Source organism: Psammomys obesus, unplaced genomic scaffold (genome assembly GCF_907164565.1).
Source record: "Psammomys obesus unplaced genomic scaffold, mPsaObe1.curated_primary_1811, whole genome shotgun sequence".
In the NCBI taxonomy this organism is placed as follows: domain Eukaryota; kingdom Metazoa; phylum Chordata; class Mammalia; order Rodentia; family Muridae; genus Psammomys; species Psammomys obesus.
The window spans coordinates 926,925-954,212 of NW_026586383.1; the positions used below are offsets into that span (position 1 = coordinate 926,925).

Consider the following 27,288-nt stretch of genomic DNA (forward strand, 5'->3'; position numbering starts at 1 on the left):
ATGTTTTTAGGTAAGCGGGTCCTGACAGAGCAGTCTGGGGCTGTTGGTGGACAGAGTAAGTAGCCTTGATGGCTCAGTGGTCTGGAAGACCTATCAATGGCTGAGCTGAGACAACAGGTCACTGTAGGCTCTGCACAGAGGTAACACATACCCTAGGGAGGGAATTAGGTTTTGTCCTGTTGAGGGCCCTTTCCCAGTCACTGCGTCATCCAGGGTCTTTCCTGGCAATAGCGTGGTGGTCCTATCTTCCAACCTGGTCTCCTGCCTCCTGACCCTTATGCAGCCCCCTGTGGCTGCCACATGGAAGCAGGGACTTTGCAGTTTTCCTCAGATTTCCGGTTCTTCCTTGTAGAATGTTCAGTGGCTCCAACTCAGCCTGGCTCAGTAGCCTTTGACGGCCTGGCCTATGCCTCTCTGCCTCTCTGTTGCAATTCACAGTGTTTCCATGGGAAGACTTTGGATGGTCGTTTGTCCTGCTGGCCATCAAGAATGTTAGATGGAGCTTGGCCTAGGAGTCCTCAGTACATGCCCTTATCACCCAGTGCCTGAGTTAGATGGCTCAGGACAGGTGGATGGGGTGGGGAAAGCCGAAAGGCACAGTGAGCCAGGCAGCCCATGCATAGGCATGCAGCCAGTGTCAGGCCTTCTGAGGGCCCATAAATGGTTCAAGACAGGACTAGGAAGGCCCAGAGGATGAGGATTGGGGTAAGGAGGTATCAGATGGGGATACTGAGCAAATGTTCTGTGTACTTAGTGAGTGCACAGGTCTAGCTTTGCAGGCCTGCACCCCAGCTAACCCTTAAGGCCTGAACTCCTAGCTTCTAGAACCAGGGCAGAGGCAGCTCACCTTCCACTCTCCCTGCAGCCTCTGCCTGGTGGCTGGAGGCCTCCTCCTTTCACTTGGGAGCTGTGGTCATGCCTGGAGGTCACCTGGTGGGAAGGGTTCACCTGGTGGCAGGGCCACAGACTTGCGAGTGGCTCAAGGACCTGAGGTAACTGCTGTGAGTCTTGGCTGGGCAGTGACAGGGGGCTAGGAGGCAGAGTCATTCCAGAGGGGCCTGACTCCAGGAGTATTCATGACAACAGTGGAAGGCTGGCTGTTCCCTCATAGGCTCACCTGGCTGCTGTGATTCCCGAAAACTTGACCCTTTCTAGGCAATGATTGTTTTCATTTTTGGTTTTGGTTTGTTTTGAAGGCATGGTACCCCATGTACCATGTACCCCAGGCTACCTCCCAACCCTATCTATATAGCCAAGGATGTCCCTGAAGTTCTCATCCTCCTGGCTCCATCTCCAGAGAACTGGGATTACAGATCTGAGCCTTGTTTATGGGGTGCTGGGGATAGAACCTAGGGCTTCATGTGTGCTAGCCAAGTGCTCCACCGACTGAGCTACCTTGGAAGCCCTTTTCTGGGCCTTGAGGTCCCCTTCTGTTGGACAGTGCTGGATCCCCAACTCCCAGACCATTCTTAGATAATGAGACCCAGGGTCCTTCTCCCAACCATGTGGTTCTCCCTAAATTCTCATGTGGTTCCTAGACCCTGCCTTCCTTGAATGAAACACAGGAAGCCACACATAGCTCCTTCTTCTTTTCTTTCCTTTTTTTTTTTTTTTTTTTTTTTTTCTGGTCCAGTCCTGAATGAACAATTAGCCAAATTCTGGCCTCTTGGTCCATCTGTCCAATTGCCCATGCCAGCAGTCCAGTCTCTGGTGCCCAGTCACATGACTGTTTCCCATTCTTCCTGCAGTAATGGCAGTGGCCGTGTAGACCCCCCAGAGGCCTCCTCATCCAGGCCTGAGCAGGAGCCATTAAGGTATCCATCGTCCTTGGGAACCGCTATGGCAGCTGGTGCGGTTTCATTCTCAGCGGCTGGAGCACCTGGCTTGGGATGGCCAGGCAGCTGGGAGTGGCCGTTGGTGGTGGTGGCAGGCAGTAGGCGGGGGCTAAGGGGAAGGCTGAGTCCGGCACGGGGGCCTACATTGGTCACACTTGTGTGAGAGACCATTGGGCCATAGCTGTAGCTGCTACTCCCACTTCGAGCTTTACGCTTGAAGTCCAATGCCAGTGTCCAGCGGCTCCAAGACTTCCTGATCTCTGCTTGTACCTTGGGGAAAATAGATGGGTGGCAGTCAGGTATGCTCTTAACCCTTGGGCTGTATGTTTCTCCTGTTATCCTCCTTGCACTAAAGGATAGGAGACTGGAAAACTCCAAAGACATGTCAAATGACCCAACCCTCAGAACATGGTGTTTAACTGCCGGAAGCCGACACTGCCAGAATCCAAAAGCTCAAACGTCCCAAAGGTGGCTGAGCCCTCAAACTGAGTTCTAAAATACTCCTCTCTGAAGCTGAGGGACACTTTGCTATGTCACCCATGGAGGAGCCCACACATCCCAGTATATTCTGAGCCTGAATTATCTTTGAAGCCTTGTCTGTACATCACAACGTGGTCAGGGAGGTTCTTGGGGACCAAAGAAAGGGAGGGGGTGGGGAAGAACCGGGAGGGGGGGACAGGACTTGAGGAGCCCCAGCCACTACCACCCCCATGGCCTTCTCCTACCTTGGCCCTGTGCCTCTGGCTTCTTACCTCGCCATTGCAGAAACAGTATATGATGGCGACAAAAAATCCCTGTAGAGAGAGGCGCGTGCAGTCAGAACCGCATCTCCCCCACCCTGCTCCCCAGGCCCGCAGGCGGCCACGCACCTGGAAGGAGTTGAAGAGCATCTCGTAGTGCATCTGGATCTGCCACAGGGTCCCTGAGACCTCGGTGTACGGCAGGGCCATGAAGACGGTGTAGTGGACGCCGAAGAGAGGAACGAGCACCAGCGTGGACCTCAGCAGCTTCCTGGACATCAGGGCATGCAGGTCAGGCTGCGCTCTTCGCCCCACAACCTAGCACTTCATTCTCCCACCCCGATCAGGCCCAGGCTCCAGAAATGATGGAAGGGCAAGAGGCTCTGGCTCTTGTGGCTCGGCAACCAAGTTCAGCCAGGACGGCCTCTGCCGGGAGGCAAAGTGTTATTGGGCTTCTCGGTCCCGACAGGTGTGCTCAAGTAGACCACAGTGCAGTTGCCTTGTCCTTGGGGCCTCTGAGCCTGCTACCATGCACTCATTCTCCCATGACCCCATCCTTGGGTTTCTTCTGAGCCGATGTCTTAGCGGAGCCAGCCTCTACCGATCTGTCCCTTTGATTCCCAGAATCTAGCTGTGTGAGGGTGGCTGTGTGTATGTGTGTATGTGCCCTAGCTCTAGCACAAAGCTTGATACCAAGTGACAGAGTGTGACCCAGCACAGCTGGGCCGGTCAGGAGTGAGCTGGAAGTTATCGGGGGCCACAGAGCCAGAGACTCCTCTCACAAGCTCAGCTGCGGGACCTTGTCTTCTCTTGGGTACATGGTCCTGGCAGCCAAAGACCCTGAATCCACACCAACTCCCAAGAGCTAGCACTCACCGGTACTGCTGTCTCGTGTCACACCGGCCTGCGTTGGTCTCCCGAAGCTTAGTGGCAAGCACCCGGATAATGTTGATGAAGAGGATGAAGTTGAGCTGTGGGAGGGAGGCTTGGTTGGAAACTCTGTCCTAGTAGCATGGCACAGGATTTTTGGACCCATGGCCATGCCACGAGCCCTACTCTGTCACTGCTTCTCTAGGTGGCTGCCAGGACTGGAGTAGGATTCATCTGGTGTTCAGGTCTTTAGGTTTCTGGGCCTGGGGGTCGAGGGAAGCCATCATAGATGCTCTTGCCAAGGGCTCATGCCCACACTGTCCCCAACCCTTGCTCACCACAACGGATGCCAGGATGGGCACCTGGATGATCCACTTCTTGTGCCCAGAGCTCAGGTCCCAGCACCTAAGGAAGGGTAAAGCCTTAGCCACTGGCCACATGGGCCCCAGAGCTGGGCTGCTCTGACATGAGCTGCCAAGGACACAGCATGTGCATGTGTCCAGGCCTGAGGCACTCACAGGCCTCTTTGGAAGTCACCTCCTGTGACTCTGAGGTGGTTCCTGGCTAGAGGCTGATCAAGAACTCCTGAGGCTGGAGCCGCTGTGTACGGAGTCTCCCCATGATTCGTAGGAGAGGGAACCAGAGCACTTCAAGCCCATGTCAAGGTCCCTGCCCACCCCTCAACCCACACACTATGCCACTGCACCTACCCAGTGTTGGCTAACGTTGCTCTGACGCCAACCCACACAGCCACGAAGACAGCTGGCAGACCTGTGTGCACAGGGGACAGTGTAAGAGCTGTGCACTTTGCCCCAAACCCCGGGACCTTCCTCTGCTCACTGCCCCCAGCCCTCACCTAAGGCACACGGACTAATTAATGCCACCCTAATTGCCCGAGGTGCCAGCCCTCAGGACTCAGTGCAGCTCTCTGCCCTGTTTCAATTCCTTGCATCCTGTGAGTACCTGTGCATGCCTACTGGGTAAGTGCCAAAATACCGTGGTATCAACAGCTGGGTGAGAGCCAGTGACTAGTATTTTTCTGTTCTAAAACTCCCTTTCCACACCTGGCTTGAAAGGTCCTAGCTCTCATGGATGAGGGTAGATAGAGTGACGTTCGTCATCCCGGGCTGGGCAGAGGTCACAGGCGAACCTCAGGGTCCTGACACATGGTAGTCTCCCTGCTTTATCCCAGCCTGGAGGATCCTTGGAGGGAAAGATGTCACCTGGGTTTGTGGTAAGGGTGTGACATTCCCAGATCATAAGGTTCTGTGTACTCCCTAATCCCCATGTTTCCAGCCCACCCAGACACCACCCACTAGCCCAGGAGCTTGTGTTAGTTCCTGGATTCAGGCCCAGATCTGCCTGATTCTGGGACTTCCATGGTGAGGTCAGGGGTAGTTCATGTGCCAAGAGCCAAGGAGGCTGTGGAGACCAGAGCTTTCTAGGTGCTGAGCCCAGGAGCCTAGCCACTTGGCCCACCCCTCCACATTCTGGCAGCTTTCCCCAGGACCCAGCCAAGCTCTGGAGCTGCCAGCAATAATGGACAATTATCAGTAACTAGATCCCAGGGCCCGAGGGGGCTGGTAGGATTGCAGCTTCCCAAGAATCCACTGCAGAAGCTAAATGGTAGGAGCTGCTGGGCCTGTGGCTCTGGAACTCACCTCCTGGTAACAGATGTGAGCCCCTCCCACAGGACTCTGGGTAGAAGGAGGGTCCTGACTGCCACCCTCCAGCCCAGGCTAACTAGTGACTGAAGATCTCCCTCTGGTCCCAAGCTTAACCTCATCTCAACCTCAGTAATTATCACCCTAAGTGAGTTGAAATGCCAGGTCAAGCCAACAGTTCTGGGTGAGCCCTGCCCATAGCCAAGTTGAGTGTCCTAAACCTGGAGTGGGGTCAAGGTCACATCAGGGTGGGCAGGCCTCCAGCCTGCTAAAAACAAGAGGGGCAGGACACCTAGAGCCAGAGCGCCTGACTCTCGGGCTTGCCTTCACCCTCCCCACCACACTGGTCTCCGTACCCCAGCCAAAGATGGTGAAGCCCCACAGGTACTTCTTCTCTGAGAAAAAGGCCATGAAGATGAGGCTGTGCAAGTACAGCCCCTCCACCAGAATCCAGTAGTAGTTGGTGGCCAGAAAGTAAAGGAAGAAGGTCACGGCCACACGGCATCCAGCCTAGGAGACCAACTACAGTTAGGCAAAAGGCAGAGCCTTCATCCTATAGGCCTGCATTAGGGGGAGAAGGGAGAGCTTACTCTGGGCTACTGGGCTGGGATTGGTGCAGTAAGCTGCGTTGGGACCTGGTGTGGGGGTGGGGTGTAAGCAGCAGGAGGCAAGGTGGTGAGGAGGAGAGGTTGGGACGCTCCACTGTGGCGACCACTGAGCTGTTAGCAGTTAAAACTGGTCCCTGTGAGACGGATTTGCTGGCCTGCAGCTGGAGGAGATAGCAAGCGGTGGGCAGGGCGAGGGCCGGGGAGGTGGGTGCGAGGGGCGGAGCCTGCAGGCGGGCGGCAGGGGGCACTCACGTAGCCTACGGCGGCCGCGGCGGGCGGAGGCGGCACCTGCGTGATGATATGCAACTCTTCCTCCGTGAGGCGCTCGGCCTCGTCCAGCGTGAAGCCAGAGTAGAGCACCGCGTCCTTGACGAAGATGCTCGCGGCGCGCAGCATAAACGACAGGAACATGTGCATGTGGATATAGTTGCGCGTGCAGTGCAGGCGCCTGCGGGCGTGCAACATCACCGCGGGTGAGGGGAGCGCAGCGGTGGGCAGGAAGCTGGGCTGTGCGCCGTAGGTGGGGACATCACGCAGGGGGGGATGGATGGAGTGAAGGGGGAAAAGGGAAGCTCGCATCCTGGACCCCTCCGGCCCCACCCTAGGCTATGCCCCACACCTCGCCGGCTTTGCCCTGCCCCCGACCCGACCCGCCCCTTGCCCCGCCCACCTAAAATAGGCTAGGATGAGCACAGCCACTGTGAGGGAGGCAAGGGACATGGAGTATCCCACGGTGTAGATCATGCCTAGGCGGTCAAACACCTCCTGCGCAGGTGAGAGACAGAAAACTGGGACTCAGGGTGGGCACCAAGGGCAGAGTGGACAAGTTAAGGTTGCTGGAGAAGTAAAGGCTGGGTACGTGTGGTCTTGGGGGTCAAGCCTGGGAGGGAGAAGGTTCACACCCGTTCTCGAGTCTCATTCGTCATGAACTTGAGGCACTCGCTGTAGTTGGCCCATGTCCGGTTGTGTCCGGGAACCACCTCCCAGCTGCCATTGCGGTCACAGCGTCTGTAGGCATGGCCTGTGGGGCCGTGGGACAGTCAGGGAGGGCAAAGGAGGTCCCGAGCCACTGAGGCCCCGAACTCCACTTCATGGTGTCCCCGTGGTTCCCAGCCCATTCGGCTAGCCTCACCTTTGTGATTGAAGTCATAAATGTAGTCGGGACAAGGGACTGCCACCACTTCCCCTGGTGCCCCTAGTGGCCAGCAAACGATGTTGTCCCACTCCGGCAGGCAGGGACGGCCTGTGCCCAAAGAAAACGCAGCGTAGAGGATAAGGGAGGAGAGTCAGATCCATAGCTAGGCCCGGGGACATGGACACACTTGTGGTTTGATTCCCACGGGGGTGGTGTGCCCTGTGACCAGAAAATCCAGGTTCAGAGCATTCTGGAAAGACTATATTGAGCTCTTACTTCCTCTGGCTCCCTAAACGAACTGGCTTGAGAGAATTTACTTAAGCTACTGTGGTGGAAGGGCTTAGCTGGGCCTTTTCTCTCTCTGCTCTTGGTCCCACCTTTCTAAGGATTAAAAAACAAAATGAGATATTCTTTCACTCCGTAGACAGACCAGGCTGGCCTTGAACTCACAGGATTCCTCTGCACCTTCCCCCAGAATTCTGGGGTTCAAGGTGTATGCCTCTACAACCAGCTCGAATGTTTTCTCAGATCTTTCCTCAGCTGGGAGGCTCCCTATGTGACCCTTCCCTGGAGACCACAGAAGGAAGTCTGGCTCTCGGTGCCAGCTGGACTTCCAAAGCACTGCTAACCTCACACAGGTGTCCTGCTCTCTGCGTTCCCATTTCCTCTTTGGGAAGTTGACTGATCAGCCTAGAGTTCTCCCATCTAGGACTGCATGGAAGACCCACCACCAACCACTCAAGAGGCATGCCACCCTCCAAATCCAAGTGCTAATGTCCAGTTTGAAAGAACAAGGCTCTCACTTTGGAGCCCTGATAGCCACACTAAGTGACCTCAGAGGGTCCCCAAGCCTCTAGTTCGCCCACATTCCGTCCCAGCTTACGGCCCCCTTCTACCCTGCTGCAGGACTGACCACAGGACTCTCTAACCTCCCTGGAAGGCAGCCTTGAGGGCTGGACCCACCCAGCTTGGTGAAAGGCTCTCTGTCCTGGGCGCCATATTCCCAGCCCCACCCGGCCAGGCCCACAATTCCCTCTGGTCCCTGGGGAGCCACAGGGTGACCACAGGCTCCCAGATGTGGCCCCATCTGGAATCTGCTGCCCACCCTGCTGGCTCTAACTGGCCTTGTGGCCACAGCTTGGGCTGTGTTTGTCTCTCCTCACCTCCCTGAGGCAACTCTGTTTCTCCCACTCTCCTCTTCTCTCCTTGTCCCACTGTCTGTCTCCACCCCTCTGAGGCTGCCCTACTCTCATGCTATTTCTGTGGCTCTTCCCACTGTGTGTCTTTCTGTGCCTCCTTTGACAAACCAGACTTTTGGTTTGAGCGTTTTGTTCCCTCTCTGACTCTCTGCATCTCTCCCCTACTGTCCTATCTACCTCAGTGGGTCATGGGTTTCCTGTAGCTCTGGTTCCTCTTCTGGGCAGTGCTAGGCAAGTCTACTGTGCACATCTCCTTGTGTCCCAAGGCCACACAATTCATCTCCCCCCTTCACAACCCTCCTCTCCCCACCACCGCCCCTCATGCTGCCTCTTGGCCTGTCTGCTGGCCTGCTTTTCTGGGAAGGGAGCTGTAGTCTCTGACTTTCCATAGGAACTCACATGACTAGGACATGGTGGGGACAGGTGGATCGGAGCCTGGATAAATGACTGCTTAGGGAGGTGTGGGAGGCAGGGTGGACAGACATACCTCGGCGTCTGCTGCCAGTGGGCAACTCCTTGTTCTCTTTAGACTCAGGGTAGAACTTTCCCGATGCCTTCTCTTTCCTGGGCTTTCCTGACGTAGATGCTGGTGTCCAGCCCTTGTCTGATTCCATTATGTTGGCTGGAGAAATCAGGACAGTTCCAGCCATCAGCTGTGCTATAACCTCAGCCCTGGCTTATCACCACTCCCCCTTTTTAGTGAGTTGACCCTACCACGGATGCTGATACTCAGGCTGTTGGGACACCAGAGATGAAGGACAAGGAAGTGACTCAGAAACTGTAGCGTGTTTGCCAGGTATCAGCAGAGGTTCAAAGGGGGTGAATGACATGGGTCTGGGGCCAGCTAGAGTGAAGCGGAAAGACTGGCAACCCAGGAGCTGAAACCATGAAGAAGTGAATGGCCCACCAGAGGGCGCATGGCAAAAACTGGCAGAGATGGGTGGCAAGGTAATGGTCTCAGGCTGTGCAGGTGAAGAGGCTAGTTACAAAGGGTGCACAGTGTTAGGAGTGGACAGATGCGCCCACCTGCCCCTCTGTCCTAGGACACTCTGGTCAGGGTTTGCAGCCTCTACGAGTGCCCTCCAAGACACCACCTGAGCTGGCTCCTGGCCTTTCTGCCTTGAAAAGACACTGGGGGCCTCAGTCCTTCTCACTATCTGACTGTGTGACTTCAGCTATGGCCCAAGTCAGGGTACTTGGCCTGCCTACATCGGGCCCTGTGGTAAGCTGAGTCCAGGCACTCAGGACTGGGATGAGAATGACTGTCAGTATTTTCCTGCCTTCACCCTCAGGGGGGGATTCCATAATGGATGAGAAGGGGTCAGAGAGGTACACAAAGCATGGGCTACACAACTAGGAAGAGAGCCAGGTTTAGGTTTAGGACCGAATGAAGGGGCTCATCTGTTCCTACTTGTCAGAGGTTGGTCTGATGTGTGCTACTAGCCCTTAAGATCTGGTTACACCTACCTTTGTTTTGTAAACCTGCCTAAGACATATATAATTAAACAGCCTATACCTGGGCAGGGCAGAATGGGGTAGGCTAAGGTTCTCTGGACTTTGGAGGACAGAGAGGATCATGGGAAACAGGCAGATGGGAAGAGAAGGAGGATGCAATGAATGGTTAGCCTGGAAAAGAAACCACATGGGGCTGGGAGGAAGGACTCCAATAACGGCGTGAAAAGGCCCAGATGAAGAATAAAAGCAAGTATTTATAAGATTATGGATGGAAAATAGGATGGTTAAGGAGGATGGCATTGGATGGGGGCTGGGAGATGGATGGTGAGGTGTTTCAGACAGAGTAGGTAGGAATATCTGCCTGGCCCAAGGTAAATAAGGCAATTATAAAAATCAAACAGGTGTCTGTGTCTTATTACTCGTGATAGTGGGTTAGATAATACCAGCATGACAATCATAGGGCAAATACCATATAGCCCAACACTCATTTCTTTTTTATTTACAACACTGCCTGGCTGTGATTGGCAGCCTCAGGTTGGGCCAGGATAGGTGGGACCCTGTATGCAGAGTATGTCTTTAGGGATGTGAGCAAAGTCCACTCGCTTCATAGAGAATCTGTCACCATCTGCTTGTGTGCGCTGCTGCTGTCCCCCAGTAGCCTGAGAGCCAGCTCCAGAGAGAAAAAGCTGCTTTGGGACAGTAAGCCAGGGTCTGGCCTCCTGTGCTGATGAGGTCAGCCTGACCCTCAGAAGCCTGGATGAATGCTGGGGTAGCCCATACCTGCTTCCAGAGAGTGGACTCGAGGGAGGGGACAGAGAGGGGTCAGAATTGTGAGATTAGATGGGAGCTACCTTCCTTCCCTGTGGCAAAGGTCCTTAGAGCTGCCGTGAGAGACCCTCCCTGCGCAGGCCAAACACCTTCTCTCCAGGCCTTAGGCTGGGTCACACAGCCACACCCCTTCCCCACCTACCCCACCTAGTTCCAGGGACTCTAGTCCTATCCTAGAGTTCTCAGAGCTCCCCATCATTTTAAAGACCTCCTCATCTTTCTAGACATGGCTTGGTTATCTTTTCTCTAATGCAGTTGGCCTGGCCCACCCTATAAGGGCCCAACACCCTCATCAAAGCTCCTGGCTTGCCTTACCCTGTCTAAATCCACTGGGACTATGTGCTTTGTCTGCCTTTACATCTCCGTCTGCAAAGGGGAGACCCCATATCTATTAGCCAAACTGTCCAAAGGCTCCTCTGTGTCTGTCTGTCTGACACACACACACACACACACACACACACACACACACACACACACACGGCCATGTCTGGGTCTGAGAGCTGGCGGTGGGCAGACAGCACCTTCCTGAATCCAGGAAGCTAAGGACCACTGAGCCTGCTGATTTCACCCTTGTCTGATCCTTCTCATTTTAGGCCTTTACTTTGGCTGGGTCTCCCTTTGTTGAGCACACCTTAGGTTCCTAGGTTAACATTTTCAATCCCTGCCCCCACCTGTCCCTGCTTCCCCCCCCCCCCCCCACTGCTTATCACATGCTGACCTCATGCCCACCTCATCTCCCCACCCCCACCTGCTGTGTGCAGAATTTCCTTGAGCAGCTTGTCACACTGGGCCTGGGCACGGTGCAGCAGGAAAATCTGTTCCTCTTTGGTAAAGACATCATCCGCGTCCACCTGCCAAGTCAAAGGTCAGAATGTAGGCAGCACTTCCAGGTGGGGCAGCTGGTCCCCAAAGTCATCCAACCTCCCCAGGGATTTCCCCCTTTCCAGAGGTTAGCCCTGGGGCGGGAAGTCTACCACAGGGGAGCGTCTGCCTGACAGAGCTCCCTTTCAAAGTTCTGAGCCATGGCAACACAACGGCTAGGGCCTGGCCCTTGCAGGGAGGAGGAAGGAGTGGGGGCTGTCCCCCGTCTGTCCACCAGTAACCCGGCATCCACTGACATTCTTTTTCTAGTCCATCCCCCCTGCGGCACATGGGAAAGGATGGAATGTCCCAGGATGGAGCCTCACAGGATACTGGCTGCCTGCTGGGGACCTGGGGTTGGATCAGGAGGATTGAACTCTGAGGAGACGAACCCAGCCTGAATTCCTTCAAGTCCCAAGGCCCCCCGGGGACCATGGCAGTCACCATTTTCCATCCTGGCCCCAGCATTCAGTGAGTGCTTTCCCAGTAAGGGGTTAGAGCCTCACCCTTCCTGCTCAGGGCCGCGAAGAGGGAGAGGGCGAAGAACCGCTGGGCTGTGCAGGACCCACGCACCCCGACAGATGCTGTGGAGGAAACGTGTGACCCGGCACGGCCTTTGCTTCTACTGACCGCCCTGAGAATGTCCTCATTCTCCTCTTTCCACTCTGTTTTCCCACTGGCACCCAGCAGCAGCAATTTTAACCCAGGAAAAGGGGACAGTGTGAGGATAACGGGAGTTTCTCCGAAAGCTGGGGCCAGCATCTTGCCTGACAGCAGTCCCATCCCCACCCTGAGTATGAACCCGAAGGGATCACACCCCGGAATAGGGTGTGATGCTTTGGGACAGCCCAGGGCAGTCCTAGCCAAGCCTCACGGTCCCCGGGACTCCGCTAAAAAGGCTACCTCTCCCTTAAGCTCCAGAGAACACAGCCTGATCTCCTTGAATAGGCAGCGCTGCCTTCCCCATGCCTGGCCATGTAGGCGGGTCCCTTTAGTAAGGGTGGAGCCGAGAACTTGGAGGCCTGGAAGGAAGGAGGCGGGTCAGGGTAGGGGCGGGGCGGCGGGAGGGGGCGGGCGGCCCGGGTCAGGGAGCCCGGCTGCAGGGAGAAGTTAATTGACCGCGTCTCTTGGCGGCAGCAGCTCGCGCTTCCAGGCCAAGGAGTCTCCAATTGGCTCTGCCGAGCTCAAGTTTTGCTGCTTTTACTTAGCGGAGGAGCATCTCTGCGCGTGCGTGTGACTAGCTGCGCACACACGCTGTCTGGCCAGTGTGTGAACTTCTGTGTGCCCCCGGTTCCGTTAAGTCCTCACGAAGGAACTGCCTGACGTGTGAATTGCCCCGGAGGCTGATGTGTTTGTGAAGATGCGCGTGTACATGTTTGTGGGCGAAGGACTGTTGGTGGGCTTCTGGGAGTGCTGGAGAACTGCTCTAGCATGCATGCCTATGTCTGCTGCCTCAGCTCACCCTAACGCCTAGTGGTCCCAGGAAGGCTGAAGCGGATTCCCACGTGCTGGGGCTTCACAGCTCTAACTTCCCACTGTTCTGATCACACCCATGGCAGAGCTGGCTGGGGCAGGGTGATAAAGATCAGGGAGGACAAACTGGCTTGCTAAGATCCAGGGGCCTCCAAACTCGCCCTGGAGCTCTCCTTATGCCTGACGCTGGGGCCCCGGCTACTAAAGGGTCTGATTCTTACCTACCTCACCATCCCAGCGTCTACTCCCTGCTATTCATTCTGTCATTGCAGTTGGTATCTCCATCAATTACCACCCTCCCAACGATACATCACCACCAGGAGCACTGCCATAACTGGGCCAGAAACATTAACATCACTACTCCGACGAGGGCCATCACACCATCTCCAGAACGGCTGCCGCCACCATCTGCCTAGGTCATCATCAGCACCATCGCCCACATTACCACCATCCATACTATCATCCTGTCATTTCTCCCTCCCATGCCCCTTCTTCCATGACCCCTTCCTTCTGCCCACCTCCACCCCTCCCAAGACACATAATTCACCGTAATCCTCCCAGTTTGTGAAGTGCTCCTGAGGGACTGGCTGATGCGTTGGCTTCCTAATGGCCTGCCTAGCCTCTGATGTGAGCAGGGAGACTAAGCTGATGGCCTAGATTAGAGGTCAGCAGTCATGGGTCAAAAACTGCCCAGCTGACAGCCAGAGACTGGCCAACATGCCCACTCAGCGGCCTGGGATGGTGGCTAAGATTCCACCTGCACCCTTTTCCAGGCTCTTGTCTCCTGGATGGGGGAGGCCATATGCTTCTAGCCTTCCTATATTTCCAAGGACAATGGCCTTGCCTCTGACCTCCCTGGGCATGAAGACCTACTTCTCTGTCATGCCAGTCAAGACAGAGATGCCGAGCTGGAGAGGTGGCTTAGAGGTTAAGAACATTATCTGCTCTTCCAGAGGTCCTGAGTTCAATTCCCAGCAACTACATGGTGGCTCACAACCATCTATAATGCGATCATCCCTCTTGTGGCCTGCAGCTATCCATGCTGATAGAGCACTCAAATACATTAAATAAACAAATCAGAGCTGCCATGTGGCTCACAGGGAGCAAAGTACTTCTCCAAGGGGAAGAGGCAGTCCTTTGCCCAGGGCTTCCTCCTTGCCAGCCTCAGAACACAGCTCATCTGGAAAGCCCAGACACCCCTACTTTCTTTCTGCCGACTGTCAGGGATTCCCCACGAACCCCAGAGCCAGATCCCACCTCTGACACTGACTACTGTCTCTAGCAACAATGCTTAAGGCCTGTGCTTTCTAAGTCCTGTAAAATCATAGTAACAGTTATGGATTGAAATAAACTACTGCATCAAAAGGCTGGGCAGGGCAGGCTGCGCTATGACAGGACTAACCCACCACTCCCATCCCACCCCCAACCCCCTTTTCTCCAGGGGTCCACAGCAGGAGGATGGGTTGCGGGAGCCTGGAGAGAACCCAGGGCCAGGAACTGGACAATGCAGTGCTGGATGAGGCGTGCCCGGAAGCCCGGGAAACCGCACCACTCAAGGTCACAGCCAGACCCCCAAGTTCGGGTGTGGAGGTAGGTAAGATTACCAGTCCTTATCCTGGTCGAAGAGGGATAAAGGGAAAACTGCTGACAACTCTGACCAGCCAGACGTTAGCGCTGTCTGCTGCTCCCTTTCCCCTCCCCAAGCCCTCACCTCCTCCCTCTTTACGAGAGAGTGCCGTCTTCTTGGCAAAGCTCCAGGCTATGAAGAACTCAGACCGGCATCTTTTTGTATACCTTGGGTCTCAGAGGCGAGACTGTGGAACTCGGAATGGGGTCAACGTCACTTCGTCCAGACTCACCAGCTGTCCTGAACACTGTCTTCCACTGTATGGATTGGGGCTGACAGTCTCTCTGATTCATTTACCACAGTGACCCCCCCCCCTCACCGCTCCCCAGCAGCACACCATGGTGCTTTCCCATGCACACACAAGAATGTTTAGAGCGTGTGAACCTGCAGGGGCTGATGTGATACAACCTCGGCCCTGAGCTGGGAGGGCAGGCTGCAAACACAGAGACGGGTGTGTGAGTTCCAGGCGAGGTATAGGCAGACAGGAGCTGAAACTCGCACGTTACTTACAAACCCCAGACCTTGTTGACTGGGTCGTAGAGGGTGTGCCGTCAGGAGACCAGGCACACTTTGTCATCCCCCAGTTCAGAAGCTCAGGTGGGGTGTCAATCACATGATCTTCCAGCCCTCTGCTGCCTGAGGTGGACACCAGCACTGCCTGCCTGAGCTGCCCTGTTTCTTTCTGTTCAGCTCCGGGGGACACCCAACAAGGATGGTGAAGTAGGAGGTAGCAGGCTGCGTGGGAAGGCAGTAAGCTGCTTTGTCAAGGCTGGTGGCTGTGGTGATGGCGGAGACAGCGTGGTCCACACCGGCGTCCCACTGAGGGCCCCTCCTCTTCACTTCCTCCCCTCCCTGCCAGATTCTACAGGTTTGTGGCTGTGATCTCAGACATGTCAGGATTCTACCCCTTCAGACAAAACTGGAAGAGATGAAGGAGTGCCTTTTCCAGTTCCGACGCTTCTGCATCTGTGCAAGCGGCTTCTATGACAGAATATTTTATTAGCAGGATGCTCTTGGGTCACATCAGCCACTCGTTTCTCAGGGTCAGCCTGGTCCCCTAAGGGACAGCGTGCTTTGCTTCCTTGCCTGCCCCTGAAGAAGGCAGCTCTATTTGGTGTTCGCCATGGATGTTCCTGTTCCACAAGACTTCTTTGTCTGATGCCACTCATATCAACCTCATCTTCTACGACACACCTTTTTTACAAAAGGGGATACCGAGGCCTAGAGAATGGTTAGAAGGAGAGGGCCAGGAGTGGGGCTAAGGCTCGCTTTACACCAACGCAGCAGTCTCAGAGCAAAGGAAACACGGATGGCAGGGCACCAGCCATCACATCATGTCTCCAGCACCCTGGATTGTAACCTTTGCTGCATGAAGCAGGCATCTACAAAGGGAGTTGATTCAGTGGTGAACGTGCCCATCGAGACAATTGTGGCACTGAGGCTGGGATGTGGCCGGCCCTTCTAACTGGGCAGGGGGCAGCTGCGCCGTGGTGTTAAGCAAGAACGTGAATGGCTCCGGCAAAGTGAAAAAGAAATACTTGGCTCTCAGGAGATGCCCTTGTGACCTTCTGGCCTTCCTGCACCCCTTCTCCAGGTTCTACTCCTGGGACCCATGCTGGCACCTCTCGCTGACCCATGTCGGCTGGCTGGGGACCACTCTCTTGTCCCTTGCTGCCCTCTGTCCATCTGGCTGGCCACAGCAGGCTAGGACGGGCTCCTCATCCTGCCCAGCCACCACTGACAAGTGCTGACTTTTCCTCCCCCTTGCCAGGCCTTCCTGAACAGGCTGCCTGTGTTTGGGGCTGGGAGGGGTTGGGGGGGAGGCACTGTGACGCCTCTCATCCCAGCCAGCCAGCGAGTCAGCCAGCGTGGCCGCCTTTGGGGCAGGCGGTGGGATAGAGCCTGGATGGCAGAGTTGGCGGCTAGGACAGGGTGGATCTTCACAGGCAGCCTCTACCTGGGCCAGGCAGGAGGACCAAGGCCTAGAAGGATGGGATGGCCTGGTGCTCAGCATGGGTACAAGGCTACTGGAGCTGGGGTTCTGAAGGGCTTGGGACGTCTCCAGTGTCGGGGAACCTGAGCAAACTCTGCCTCTCCTAGTCATTTTAAAGATGATTTCAAAGTTCTGCAAAAACCCCACCGTACCTTTTATTTTTCCTGGGGCTCTCTGAAATAGCTCCCTTCCTGATGTGGTAGCTGGACCAGGGAGTGTCCCCAGAAGGCCCACAACAGGAATCTGGGGGAGGCTGCTTGACGCCTCATTAAAACATTCCGAAGAAAACCCAAGTTCCCGGGAGGGCCTGTGCCCCCCCTCCACTGCTCTGTCCTCAGGCAGTTCTGGGAGTTGGGGGGTAGGGGAGGAGGATGTGTTTAAGGGCAGGTGATATAAAAAGCTTCAGCAAATCAATACGTGCAAGATAAATAACCCACAGAAAGATGGGTAATGGCTCTGAGCGAGCTCTCTGAGCAGATAGACCAGAAACAAGTCTCAAGTCTGAAAATCGTTGGCGGAGGGTAAATTAAAATGACAGGAGCCACCGTTCCTCACCTATCGAAATGCTAAGACGAAACAAAAGGGCCCCTGGTCACATCCTGTGAAACAGAGCCGAGCAGGGAGAGGGCCCTGCGGTCAGTCCTGGTGAGTATAAACCAGCACAGCTTTTTAGAAGGCAATTTGGCCATGCCTATTAAAATAAAAAATGTGCATGTTCTTAGACCCAGCAAAGACAAATTCTAGAAATATCCTACCGGGAAACGGTCACGTGGTAAACCAAGAGGGCATTTCAAGGAGCTTCTCTGCCACCATCTGGAACTTCTCTCACATTCGCACACTCCAGCGCACACGCGCGTGTGCGTACACACACACACACACACACACACACACACACACACACGGAGAAAGAGAGAATGAGAGGATGAGAAAACTGTGGAGAAAGGGTCTGAATGTGCATTCCTCAGGGATGTTTAATGAGGTTCATACTTCGGAATACTATACAGGATTAAAAAGGACTCAGAGAGATGGCTCCATGTTTAAAAGCACTGGCTGTTCTTCCGGGGACCCACGTTCAATTCCCTGCATCCATACGGTGGTTCCAGGGGATATGACGCCCTCTTCTGGCTTCCTCAGGTACCGCATGCATACAGTACACAGACATACATGCAGGCCAGACAAGTAAGCATACAATAAAATAACTTTTAAAAAAGGATTTGGAGGCTGGAGAGCTGGCTCTGATGTTAGAGCACAAACTTTTCTTGCAGGAGGACCCAAGTTCTGTTCCCAGCATCCACTTTAGGTGGCTTAAAACAGCCTGTAACCCCAGCTCTAAGGGATCTGACATGCTCTTCTGGCCTCCTCAAGCATTAAATGTGTGCACAAAAGCCCCACAAGAATATACAAATACTTAAAAAAAAACATAAAATATATTTTAAAAGATTTGTACTCACAAACATGAAGATATATCTTTAGGTACCACCATGCATGTGTCACATAAACCTATGGAAAAGCTCGATGGGCTTATTTAAAAACACAAGACACAAGCTAGAGAGATGGCTCGGTGGTTAAGAGCGCTGTCTGCTCTTCCAAAGGACCTGGGTTCAATTCCCAGCACCCACATGGCAGCTCACAACATTGTGTAAGCCCAATTCCAAGGGATCTGACACCTTCATACTAATGCACATCAAATAAAATAAAATTATTTAAAAAATAAATAAAAACACAAGGCACAACATTCTTCTTGCTGTGCATACCAAAAGGCACCATTTGAAGCACGGGGAAAGAGACAGAGGCCCCTCCCCAGACTGTCGAAATGCCTTTCTCTAGAAAGGGGACGGGGATTGGACAGTGCCCACAGAAGGCTTCTGTTTCATCTGTATCACTTGAACTCCTAAGGTGGGGGGATGTCTCAGTGGGGAAGGTCCTTACTGCTCACGAACTGGAGTTCAGGTTCCCAACCCCACATAAAGACGAACCAGAGAGTCCTCAGAAGCCCGAGCTGGCCTGGTGACCCTGTCTCAAGTGGAAGGTAAGAACAATAGCCTGCCGTCCACAGATCTTCAGAGCCCCCCCCCCGCCACATTCACACACATGCACACATACACAGAGACTAAAACAATCCAAAAACAATTATTAAAAATGTGCTCATACATTAGTCATGAAATAAACAGTGTAAAAGGTAAAAATAGCAGAGGTTTCACTTTCTAAAGAAGAAAACCCAAAGTGACACATAGGGACCTCTTGTCCTGACTTTACTCCTGTCTCACTTAGAGGGAAGAGTCTCCTGTAGAAATCTGAAGCCCCGGGTTCAGATGCTTCAACTCTATCCCACCTCTGCCAAACTCACGGCGTGAGCCTCAAGGTCATTTCCCAGTGAAGTGGAATGGGTGGGATGAGCACACATACGTCCGCACTCAGACTCCTGATACAAGTTCGTTCTTATTTTTAAAAGCAAGCACCTCTGGGCAGGCGAGATAGCTTAGCAGGCGAAGTGCTTGCTGTCTGAGCCTGAAACCTGAATTCCATACCTGGAACCTACATGGTGGAAGGAAGGAACTGCCTCGTGCAAGCACGGCCAAGCACGCAGAGACACATAATAAACATTAAAAAAAAAAAAAAAATCAGTACCTTCTGAGCTGCACCCTGGGAGCTGGCTGGAAGGCCTTGCCTGCACAGCCAGCATATTCTCTGCGGAGCCCTACCCTTGTCTCCCTCAAGGTCCCACCCCACACCCAGGCCTGCCTCTGTTGGAGAGTTCTCTAGGGAGTCCTTAGGATAAGGAATCTCAAAGGACAAGATCACCCTTTGCCTGCTCAAGCTGCGAGCCTATCCCCTCCTCTAAAGTTCCCTCCTCCCAGGCTGCTCTTCTTTGGGAGGACGGATGGACCAGCTGAGTCCAGCTGTGGTCAGGGTTCCCCCAGCGGGATGCTCTTTGATCCCCCAACCAAGGTCATGGGAGAAGTGAGCCTGGTTAGATCTGGCTGAGCACGTAGCCTGTAAGTTTGACGACGGCTGAGGTGGACAGGCTCTGTCCGGACCTTTACACATCTGGACAGAGCAGCAGGGGCCAGGTCAGGAGGTCAGGCAGGGGCCAGGTGTTTGCTGACTCCAGCTGATCCCAGGGATCCCACTGGGTGGTGGGTTGGCCGAACCCTCTCCCTTGGACTGCATGCCTTAGACCTGAAGCAAAAGATGGTTTGTTGCATTCCTGTGCCCCGGCAAGGTCCCTGCAGGGCCACGCTCTCATCTGTCTTTCTGCCTTTGGACAGGGGCCCTTCTAAATCAGGAAAATTCTCTGCACACAGCTCAACTTCTTTACAGAGAACTGTGGAACCCTCTCGACGCCATACCACTGCACGTTGTGAGGTGCAGGGACTTGGCACTTGCTTGAAGATAGACAATGCTCAGAGTGATTGCGGATTTGGGTGAGTTAAAAAAAAAAATAAGAGGGAAAATACGTTTCTCAGGGGGTTGTTCGGTAGACTAAATTAGCTGACCTGCATAAAGTCCTTAGAATAATGGACTGACAATCAGAAAACACAGACGTATTTGTTAAATACAAGTGAGCAGGCAAGGAACCGGCGTGCGCACACAGTGCGCACACAGGCGCATATACAACTGTGCTTCCCTCAGAGTCATGTGCAGAGCCACAGCTCCTGGCACATGTGGACCTGAATACACGCAATCCTCTGGACCAACCCATCAGTCGGACTAGCCCATGTACATGCCCGCGTACACACAGAAGTCACCGAGAGAAGCTCAGCAAATAGCACCTCCTTCCTGATCTGCAAGCTCAGGCCCTCTCAACTTGTTTCCTTGTGTACAAGTGCCTTTCTGGGGCAGTCTTCGGCTCTGGTTCTAGTCCTTTGTTGGAGAAGAACTGTGAGGGTACAGGAAACTGGTAAATAGAGCGCTAGGGACACAGAAGGAGAGTGTCACACTGCAAGGGTGTTTGCCAAATGTTTCTCTCATGCTCTCTTCTCACAGATGGGAAACTGAGGTATGGAGAAAGACAGTCCAAGGTTACACAAACTGAAGGCTGAGCTGGAGGAGCCCCAGACCGCCTGTGTCCTCCGATGTGAGGCTCTGTCCTGCAGAGGAAGCTGCCCGCTCTGTCTCCCTAGACCTGGGGTACAGGGGGTAACAAGACCCTAAAGTCAGGCACAGAAGCTGATCTGGGAATAGGTTGGACACTTGGGGTAGGACTGCTGTGGGATGTGAGGGGAGGAAAAAACCTCCTCTCTGAGAAACGGCTCCTAGACCCTAGCCCAAGATGGGCCATGATTTCCCTTAGTGTCTCCAGCTCCGTGTTTGTCTTCGCTGTTGACTCTTCCTGCTGGGGTCGGGAGCTCTCATCCTAACCCTTTGTCTCCCTCTTAGCCTCCTGCTCTCAGACCACGCACAGGACCCCCAAAGATAAGCTCACTCGCCAGAAGGCCCCACAGCACATATCTTTTGCAAGGTGTACTGTGGGGTCAGTGTCTTTCAGGGGACCTCCATACCGCACCACAACCCCGTCCCTGGGCAGATGCCTTCCACCTTGGGTAGAGCTGTCCCATTCGGACATACATCTGTGTATGTGTGGGATCCCAAGAGCAGGAGAGGGATCTGAACCCTACCCTCGGTCTAAGTGATTTCTGCCTTCTTGCATACAGCTTTGAGCGCGGGGTTGCAAACAAAACTTGCGAAAGCGAGGCCCCCAACACAGCCCCTGAGACTCCAAACCCAGAGCCCGCCGAATCGCACTGTCACCACCGAGATACATACGACCAGAGCCGTGTGTGCTCACAGAGGCATGGTGCAAGGCAACTCCAACCACAGATTTCCAGACCCAGGACCCCAAACCAAGTCTTCAGAAGTTGGGAAACTTCAGGCATCTGGAACCTACAGTAAGACACCCCAAAGAGGGCAGGCACCAGGGTTCCTGGTTCAGAGCGGGGTGGGGGTCCCATCCCAAAGTTCAGACTATTGGGAGAACCCAAGACCTTGCGCCTACACTCGTCCCTGGACCCCAGAGCCAACTCCAGGACTCCTGTGTCGGAGTGTGAACCGAGAGGGACTTACCAGCGCGTATGCCGAGCTGAGCATTGGGCAGCAGAGCAGGAGCGCCAGGCCGGGTGCGATCCGGGCGGCCCCCATCGCCACCGCCTAGGGCCGCGTCCCTCGGGGCAGCCGCCGCCAGCCCTGGTGATGGTTGGAGGGTGCAGAGCTGCGTCAGGCCGGGCCGCCCCGCCCACGCCCCGGCCTAGGGGACCCCGGCGTCCGGGCGGCCCGAGGCCCCGGAGCCCGGCGCGGGGCCCATACGCCGAGGGCGAGCGAGAGAACGAACCGGCGCAAGGGAGAGAGGGAGGGCGGAGGGAGGGCGGCAGCCTGAGGCCGGGCGGGCGGCGGGCGGGCGCCGAGCGCTGCTGAGCGGCCTGTCTGCCTCGGAGCGGAGAAATCACATCCATATGGCTGGGCCCCCCGCCCCCGGCCCGCCCCCCGCTCCTCTCCCGCGCCGCCTTTTCTTTCTTTCTTTCTCTCCGTCTTTTTTTTTTTCTCTCCCCCCCTCTTTGGGGGAACTGGGAGCAGTGGCTTCGCTCCACGCCCAGTGGGGGAGGGGCGGGGGAGGGGTCGGGGTCGCGGTCTGCGGGGGGCGACCAGGCTGTTATTTTTAGCTCCGCGGCAGTGGGCAACAGGGGAGTCGGGGCGGGGCAGGGGGCGCGTTTTGAGTTGCGCGGGGCGTGCAGCTAAGGGATGCCACCCCGACTTTTGCAACGACCCCGAGCCTTTCGGGGCTCCAGTCGCCAGCTCCGGGCTCTCCAGCAGCACGGTGGCCCGGCTCCTCGGCTCAGCCTGGACCTCCATACCCTTGGCGGCCACCTCCGGAACCCCCCTGCCCGTCCTCCGAACCCGCGCCGCGTGCGCCCGAGCCGCACGAGCGCTTCTGCGGCCGCGATGCCGGGGGCTGCCTGTCTGCTCGTCGATCGGTTTTAGCCAGGGCCCCCCCCCCCTCCGGCCCCCCGCGCGCGCTCCCCGGCCTTGGCCTCTGCTACTCCAGCGGCCCCAAGCTCGGTTTCGGTCACTCCCTCGCTCCCCCCTCCCCTCCTCTACGAAAACATTTGCAAGTTTCCAAAAAAGCCACCGAACTGAGCGGCAGCGGGACTGGCGACTCCACAGGGTTCCGAGGAGGCGCCGCAGACCGACACGGAGACGGAGCGGCCGGGCCCTCCCCGGCCGGGCCCCCGGGTCGCCCCTGCCCCACTCCGGCCTCCCGCGCCCCCGACCCTCCAGCCACCCCCGAGCCCCGACTTACTCCGAGCTCGCCGCCGCAGCCCCCGCCTTGCCATGAATGTCGGGGCCCCCCCGACAGCCTCCCCAAGCCAGCGCTCCGTCCGCAGCCCCGGGGGCGCTTCATGGAGCTCTCGGGATGCCCCCCCTTGGGCTGCCCGGCCTTCAGAGCCCCCCGCCCGGCCGCTGCTCCGAGCCGCCGCCCGCCTCGCGCGTCCCTCGCCTAGGCGTCTGCCGCTCCCCTCCCCCCGCGGCCCGGAGCCTCTTCCCTCCCCCGCGCCCTCCCCGGGCCTCCTCCGCCCCTGCCCCCTCCGCTGCCTCCCGGGCGGGTGTGTGGAAGACGGAGCCGAGCCCGCTGCCCCCCAGCCCGGGACATCGCTCCAGAGACCCGGACCGGGGTCTTTCTGCAGGAAGATGAGTGTTGGGGGCGGGGGGGGGGGAGCGGAGTCTAGGGAGCTCGGACTTGGGGACCTGAGAACCGTGGCTGGGACGCTGTCCCGGCTTTTGCTTTATTCTCTCCTCCGGAGACGCACAGACCACCCACAGCCCCCAGATCTTCCTGCGCTGGCTGATGAGCAGGCGGGCTACGCGAGGGGAGCCCCTGGGGAGGCCGCCCAGCATTTCGAGCCCCTCTGGCCGCGGCGCTACCCGTGCACCCGCGGGGTTCCTGTTCTGGCTGTGTGGGGACCCTGGGGAAGCCGCTCCGCCGTCAGCTCCAGCCAGGCTACGCAGCCAACGCCCTCGCGTCCCGCCCCGCCCTTGCCTGGTCCTCCAGCCTCTGTCCATCCCTAGTCCCAGGGTCTGCATGGTGCGCCTCCTGCCTAGGGCTGGACCTTCGTTAACTCCCTGCTTAGAGGGGTCCCTTTCCAATCCGGGTATCTTAAGATGTCTACACCTATTCAGCTACTTGCCAGCGCTTCCATCTAGCCCCAATTCGGGCGATTGGAGGCTACAAGATTGGGGCTCAGCTAGGACACCCACTCTTGTAATTCACCTCCAAATACTGTTGGCTGTCCTGGGACCCTCGACTTGGAGAAAGTGGGAAAGGAATCTGGGGTTTTGGAACTAGGAAGGGGACTAGTGTTTATGTACGCTGTACTGGACGCTTGAGTTCTAGATCTCGGACTTCCTAGCCTACCACCTCATTGAACACCATGTGGGGAGCATCAGGCCGCAGAGAAGGAAGCCATTTTAAGTATGGTGACCTGAAAAACACCACCAGGTTAAATGGCTTGCTTACTTACCAATTGTGTGTCCAGATTGCTAGGACTCTCTGGGTATCTTGGTCTCAACTTTCTCATCTGCAAAATCGGGGAGATGTCCAGCTGACTCAAAGGTCCCCCTCCCCTGAGGGTTTGTGCCAAACACATGAGTTCTAGGGGATCTCCACAAGCATTCTATGCAAATGAGCTCAGAGTCCCCCCCCCAAACCTGCTCTCCATCTCAGGGACAGCTCCCACCCCTCAGTGAGAATGGGTCCTCAGGTCCACATTGTCTTCCTCAAACATTTCTTCCACCATGCCCCTCCCTGTGCCCGCTGCTCTTGGGTTGTTTGTCCTGATATTCAAAGACTTCTGTATCCTGCAAGGTGAGACAGCAGGTACAGGCGGCTGGACTTTTGGCCTGCTCACCCCCGTTGTTTTTGCCGGTTTCTTGTCAGGATCACACTTTGGTATGGAGGACACTCCCCTTTGCTTGTGTCCTCACATCCTCCTCGGTAGCGCTGGATGTGAGTCCAGGTCTGTCTTGTACGGTGCTCGAGCTCCACACGTACACACAGCCCTCCAAAATGCGCTAGCACGGAAGATCTACAGTACTATGCTTTGATGGTCTTTGTTATGTTTCTAAATGACTCAGATTTCATGTGATGGTGACCATTGCCCTTTCCCTTGGTGATACTTGGCAGAATCAAGAGTTGGAGAAGTCTAAGAGCTGATAGGGCAGAGTTCTTAGTTCTGGCAACAGAAAGCTCTCAGCTTGGAGAAAAATTAAGATCTTTGCACTTGAGCTGGGCATGGTGGCACACATGGTTAGTCCCAACGCTTGGTAGGCAGAAGCAAGTAGATCCCTGTGAGTTTGAGGCCAGCTTGATCTATCTAGCAAGCTACAGGCAGGAGCTACAGGGTGACACCCTGTTTCAAAACAACAACAACAAAAACAAAACAAAAAATGCAAAACCAACCAAACAAACAAACAAAAACAAAAGAAAGAAAAGATGTGCCCTTGGGTGGACCAGGGTGGGCTGTGCAGTCAGTAGAGTGGTGTGGGGGTCTCTGGGTTCCTTAAGGGTATCTCCCTAGCTGTAACTCCTGGACCTCACTCCAGAGTTCCACACTCTGATCAGCTAACTCACCCCCAGGCCTCTGGTTAAATTGCCACCATGGGAATGGCGGGAGAATCACATATTAACCAGTACCACGCTAAGGTCGGATAGAGCCAGCCTTACCCTTTGACTGTCAGGCAGGCCTTACACTGCAGGGTCAGTTTCTGTTTAGTTTCAGATCCGTTTTCAGTGGAGCTGGGCAAAGCAAGGCTAGGCGTAGGGACTGGGTCTGTGCTTTCCTCTTTGATCCCAGCCCAGGCTTAGCAGGAGGAGATAAGGTGGTCATTGGAGCTCAGAACCAGAGCGGTGGCTAGGCTCTGGCTCCTCTCTGCTGGTGTGGCAGCCGTGTGCTGCCACCACCCTCAGTAGGGCTCTAGCCAAGATACACAGACCCTGGGACCACTCTGGTCATCAGACTTGAGCTGTTCTTCCAGCTCTGTAGTCTGGCCTTACTTTCTCAGAAAACCCCTTGTCATCTGCCTGGAGGCTCTGTGGAACCACCAGCCACATCTGCTTCTGAGGACCCCCTCACACCCCAAACGTCATCCCCAACCTAGCCCCAAAGTCACTTGCAAGCTAAGACTCCCAAAGTGCTCTGCCCCTACACTGAACCTGACCCTAGGCTAATCCTTTATCCCAGTCTGATTTACAACCGGTCGATGAACCCTGACCTCAGGCTGAGACTCCTCCCAGTTTTCAAACCCCAGACAGTTCTCTAGTTACAGGTCCCTTTGGAAAGTTTTTGAGTCAAGGGGCCAGTATAGAATAGGGTGGCCAGGCTGTAAGTGAAGCAAGGTGCCATTTTTACAGCCATTTCGGCGGCTCATAAACACTCCCCTACCCAGCTGAGTCACCGAAGGCTCCCATAGCAGCTGCCTGGGCTCCCACAGCAGCTGCCTGGGCAGCCCCTTCCTCTTGCAGCAGGGTCTGGCATTCTCACCTCCAGGAAGGTGAAGTGGGGGAGGAGGGGGGACAAGAGGCCAGGAGGCTTTGTTTCAGTCAGGACACACTCCAGAGGCATCTGGAGCTATGGACTTCCTCTGACCGATGTCATGGTAGCAGGTGTCTTGCTGTCATGACACCGGGGCCCGTGGACATGGGGCCATGAGGGCATGTCTTGTCTGCTCCAGGGCACAGCACAGGCACACGAAGGCTTGCCGCAGGGCCAACTCAGCCTTGTTTCTTTCTCCCAGCTTCACTTACCTCCTAGCTCCTTGAGTCCCACTTACCTGTAATCCACAGGCCTTTCGAACAGGGCCTTAGGTTGAAGAGCAGACTCAGGTTGGCCATGGGGAAGCCATGGAACTCCAGAGAAGCTTCTCCAGCTCAGGCCTGAGCAAGACCACTGCTGGTGGGGACAGGGAACAGCCCAAGTCTCAGCTCTGGCTTGAAAAGAAAAATTAATTATTTTTTTTACCAAACTCTGCACTGACTCAGGACTTTGTCCCAGACCCCAAGCCTGCCAGTGCTCTGATGTCCTGGGTTAGGCCCTCCCCTCGGCCCTGACGGGTCTGCCTTCTAGGCACCAGGCCAACTCAATCTCCAGTGAGCCTGTGCCTCAGTTGCTGTGCCTTGCCCTGCCAAGCCTCGCTATGACTAATCCCTCTTTTATCTCTCCTGGTCTCTGTCTAATCCTTCTGGCCTCTTCGACACCTCAGAAATCCAGTGCTGCTACTGGGTCTGAACACAGCATCTATAAGCAATTTTATTCAAGGTTTAGGCACCTTAAAAAAATGGGGCCATGAGCTGGTTCATATTCATATCCCAGGAAGAAAAACCCGACACCTGAGCTGGAGATGTAGCTCAGTGGAAGAGTGCTTGTTTAGCATGAGAAAGGTCTGGGCTTTACAAGGAGATCCTGTCTCAAGAATAAGTAGCTAGGGTCTGGAGAGATGGCTGCAGGTATGTGCATTCAGTGCTCTTGCAGAGGACCAGAGTTCAGTTCTCAGGACCCAGACTGGGTGGCTCACAGCGACCTATAGTTCCAGGGGATCCAAAGCTCTCTGGCCTCTGCAGGCAGCTCCATGAACACACATACACATAAGAGAGATTCATAGCGGTTAGGGCCAGGGCTGTAGCACAGCTGGCAAAGTGCCTGCCTAGGATGAACATAACCCCAGTACCATGTAAAGTAGACCTGTGGCATATGACTGAAATCCCAGCAGGGGGGCACTGGGGGCAGGGAAATCAGAAATTCAAGCTCATCCTTGGCTACAGAGTGAGTCTGAGGCCAGTCTGGGTGGGCTACATGAGACCTTGTCTCAGAAAAGGGGGTGGGGTGGGGTGGGCAGTGAGATGGCTCAGCCGGTAACGGCCATCAAACAAACATAATAACGTTGGCCCCTGGGACTCACAGAGTGGAAGGAGAGGAAGCATTAACTTCTGCAAGTTGTCTGCTGATCCCACC

General features: G+C 55.4%; 1 protein-coding gene across 4 annotated transcripts; it reads right to left on the bottom strand.

Moving 5' to 3' along the window:
* Positions 1–1,605: 1,605 nt before the first annotated feature.
* Pth1r (parathyroid hormone 1 receptor) lies at positions 1,606–26,184 on the bottom strand. 4 transcript variants are annotated; one of them, XM_055601861.1, is made up of 15 exons: positions 26,111–26,184; positions 23,803–23,859; positions 11,083–11,185; positions 8,539–8,673; positions 6,850–6,960; positions 6,620–6,738; positions 6,388–6,482; positions 5,970–6,165; positions 5,466–5,619; positions 4,156–4,216; positions 3,784–3,850; positions 3,452–3,546; positions 2,705–2,846; positions 2,588–2,629; positions 1,606–2,105 (listed from the first exon to the last, which is right to left on the bottom strand). In XM_055601861.1, the coding sequence occupies exons 2-15, from the start codon at positions 23,857–23,859 to the stop codon at positions 1,719–1,721; spliced, it is 1,764 nt and encodes a 587-aa protein (XP_055457836.1). In that variant the 5' UTR covers positions 26,111–26,184; the 3' UTR covers positions 1,606–1,718. The 4 variants fall into 4 exon arrangements, with proteins under 4 accessions (XP_055457836.1, XP_055457835.1, XP_055457834.1 ...); XM_055601860.1 differs by lacking the exon at positions 26,111–26,184 and adding an exon at positions 21,353–21,472 and having other exon boundaries at positions 23,803–23,849; XM_055601859.1 differs by lacking the exons at positions 23,803–23,859; positions 26,111–26,184 and adding exons at positions 21,353–21,472; positions 22,584–22,647.
* Between the last annotated feature and the right edge of the window lie 1,104 nt (positions 26,185–27,288).

What these genes read in the sequence shown, in the direction of transcription:
- Pth1r (XM_055601860.1), bottom strand. Translation starts at nt 21,427, where the DNA reads ATGGGGGCCGCCCGGATCGCACCCGGCCTGGCGCTCCTGCTCTGCTGC. An exon ending in CCATCCTGGCATCCGTTGTG is followed by an intron (nt 3,547 to 3,783) that starts GTGAGCAAGGGT and finishes TCCCTCCCACAG; the next exon opens with CTCAACTTCATCCTCTTCAT. An exon ending in ACTGTTTCTGCAATGGCGAG is followed by an intron (nt 2,106 to 2,587) that starts GTAAGAAGCCAG and finishes ATTTTCCCCAAG; the next exon opens with GTACAAGCAGAGATCAGGAA.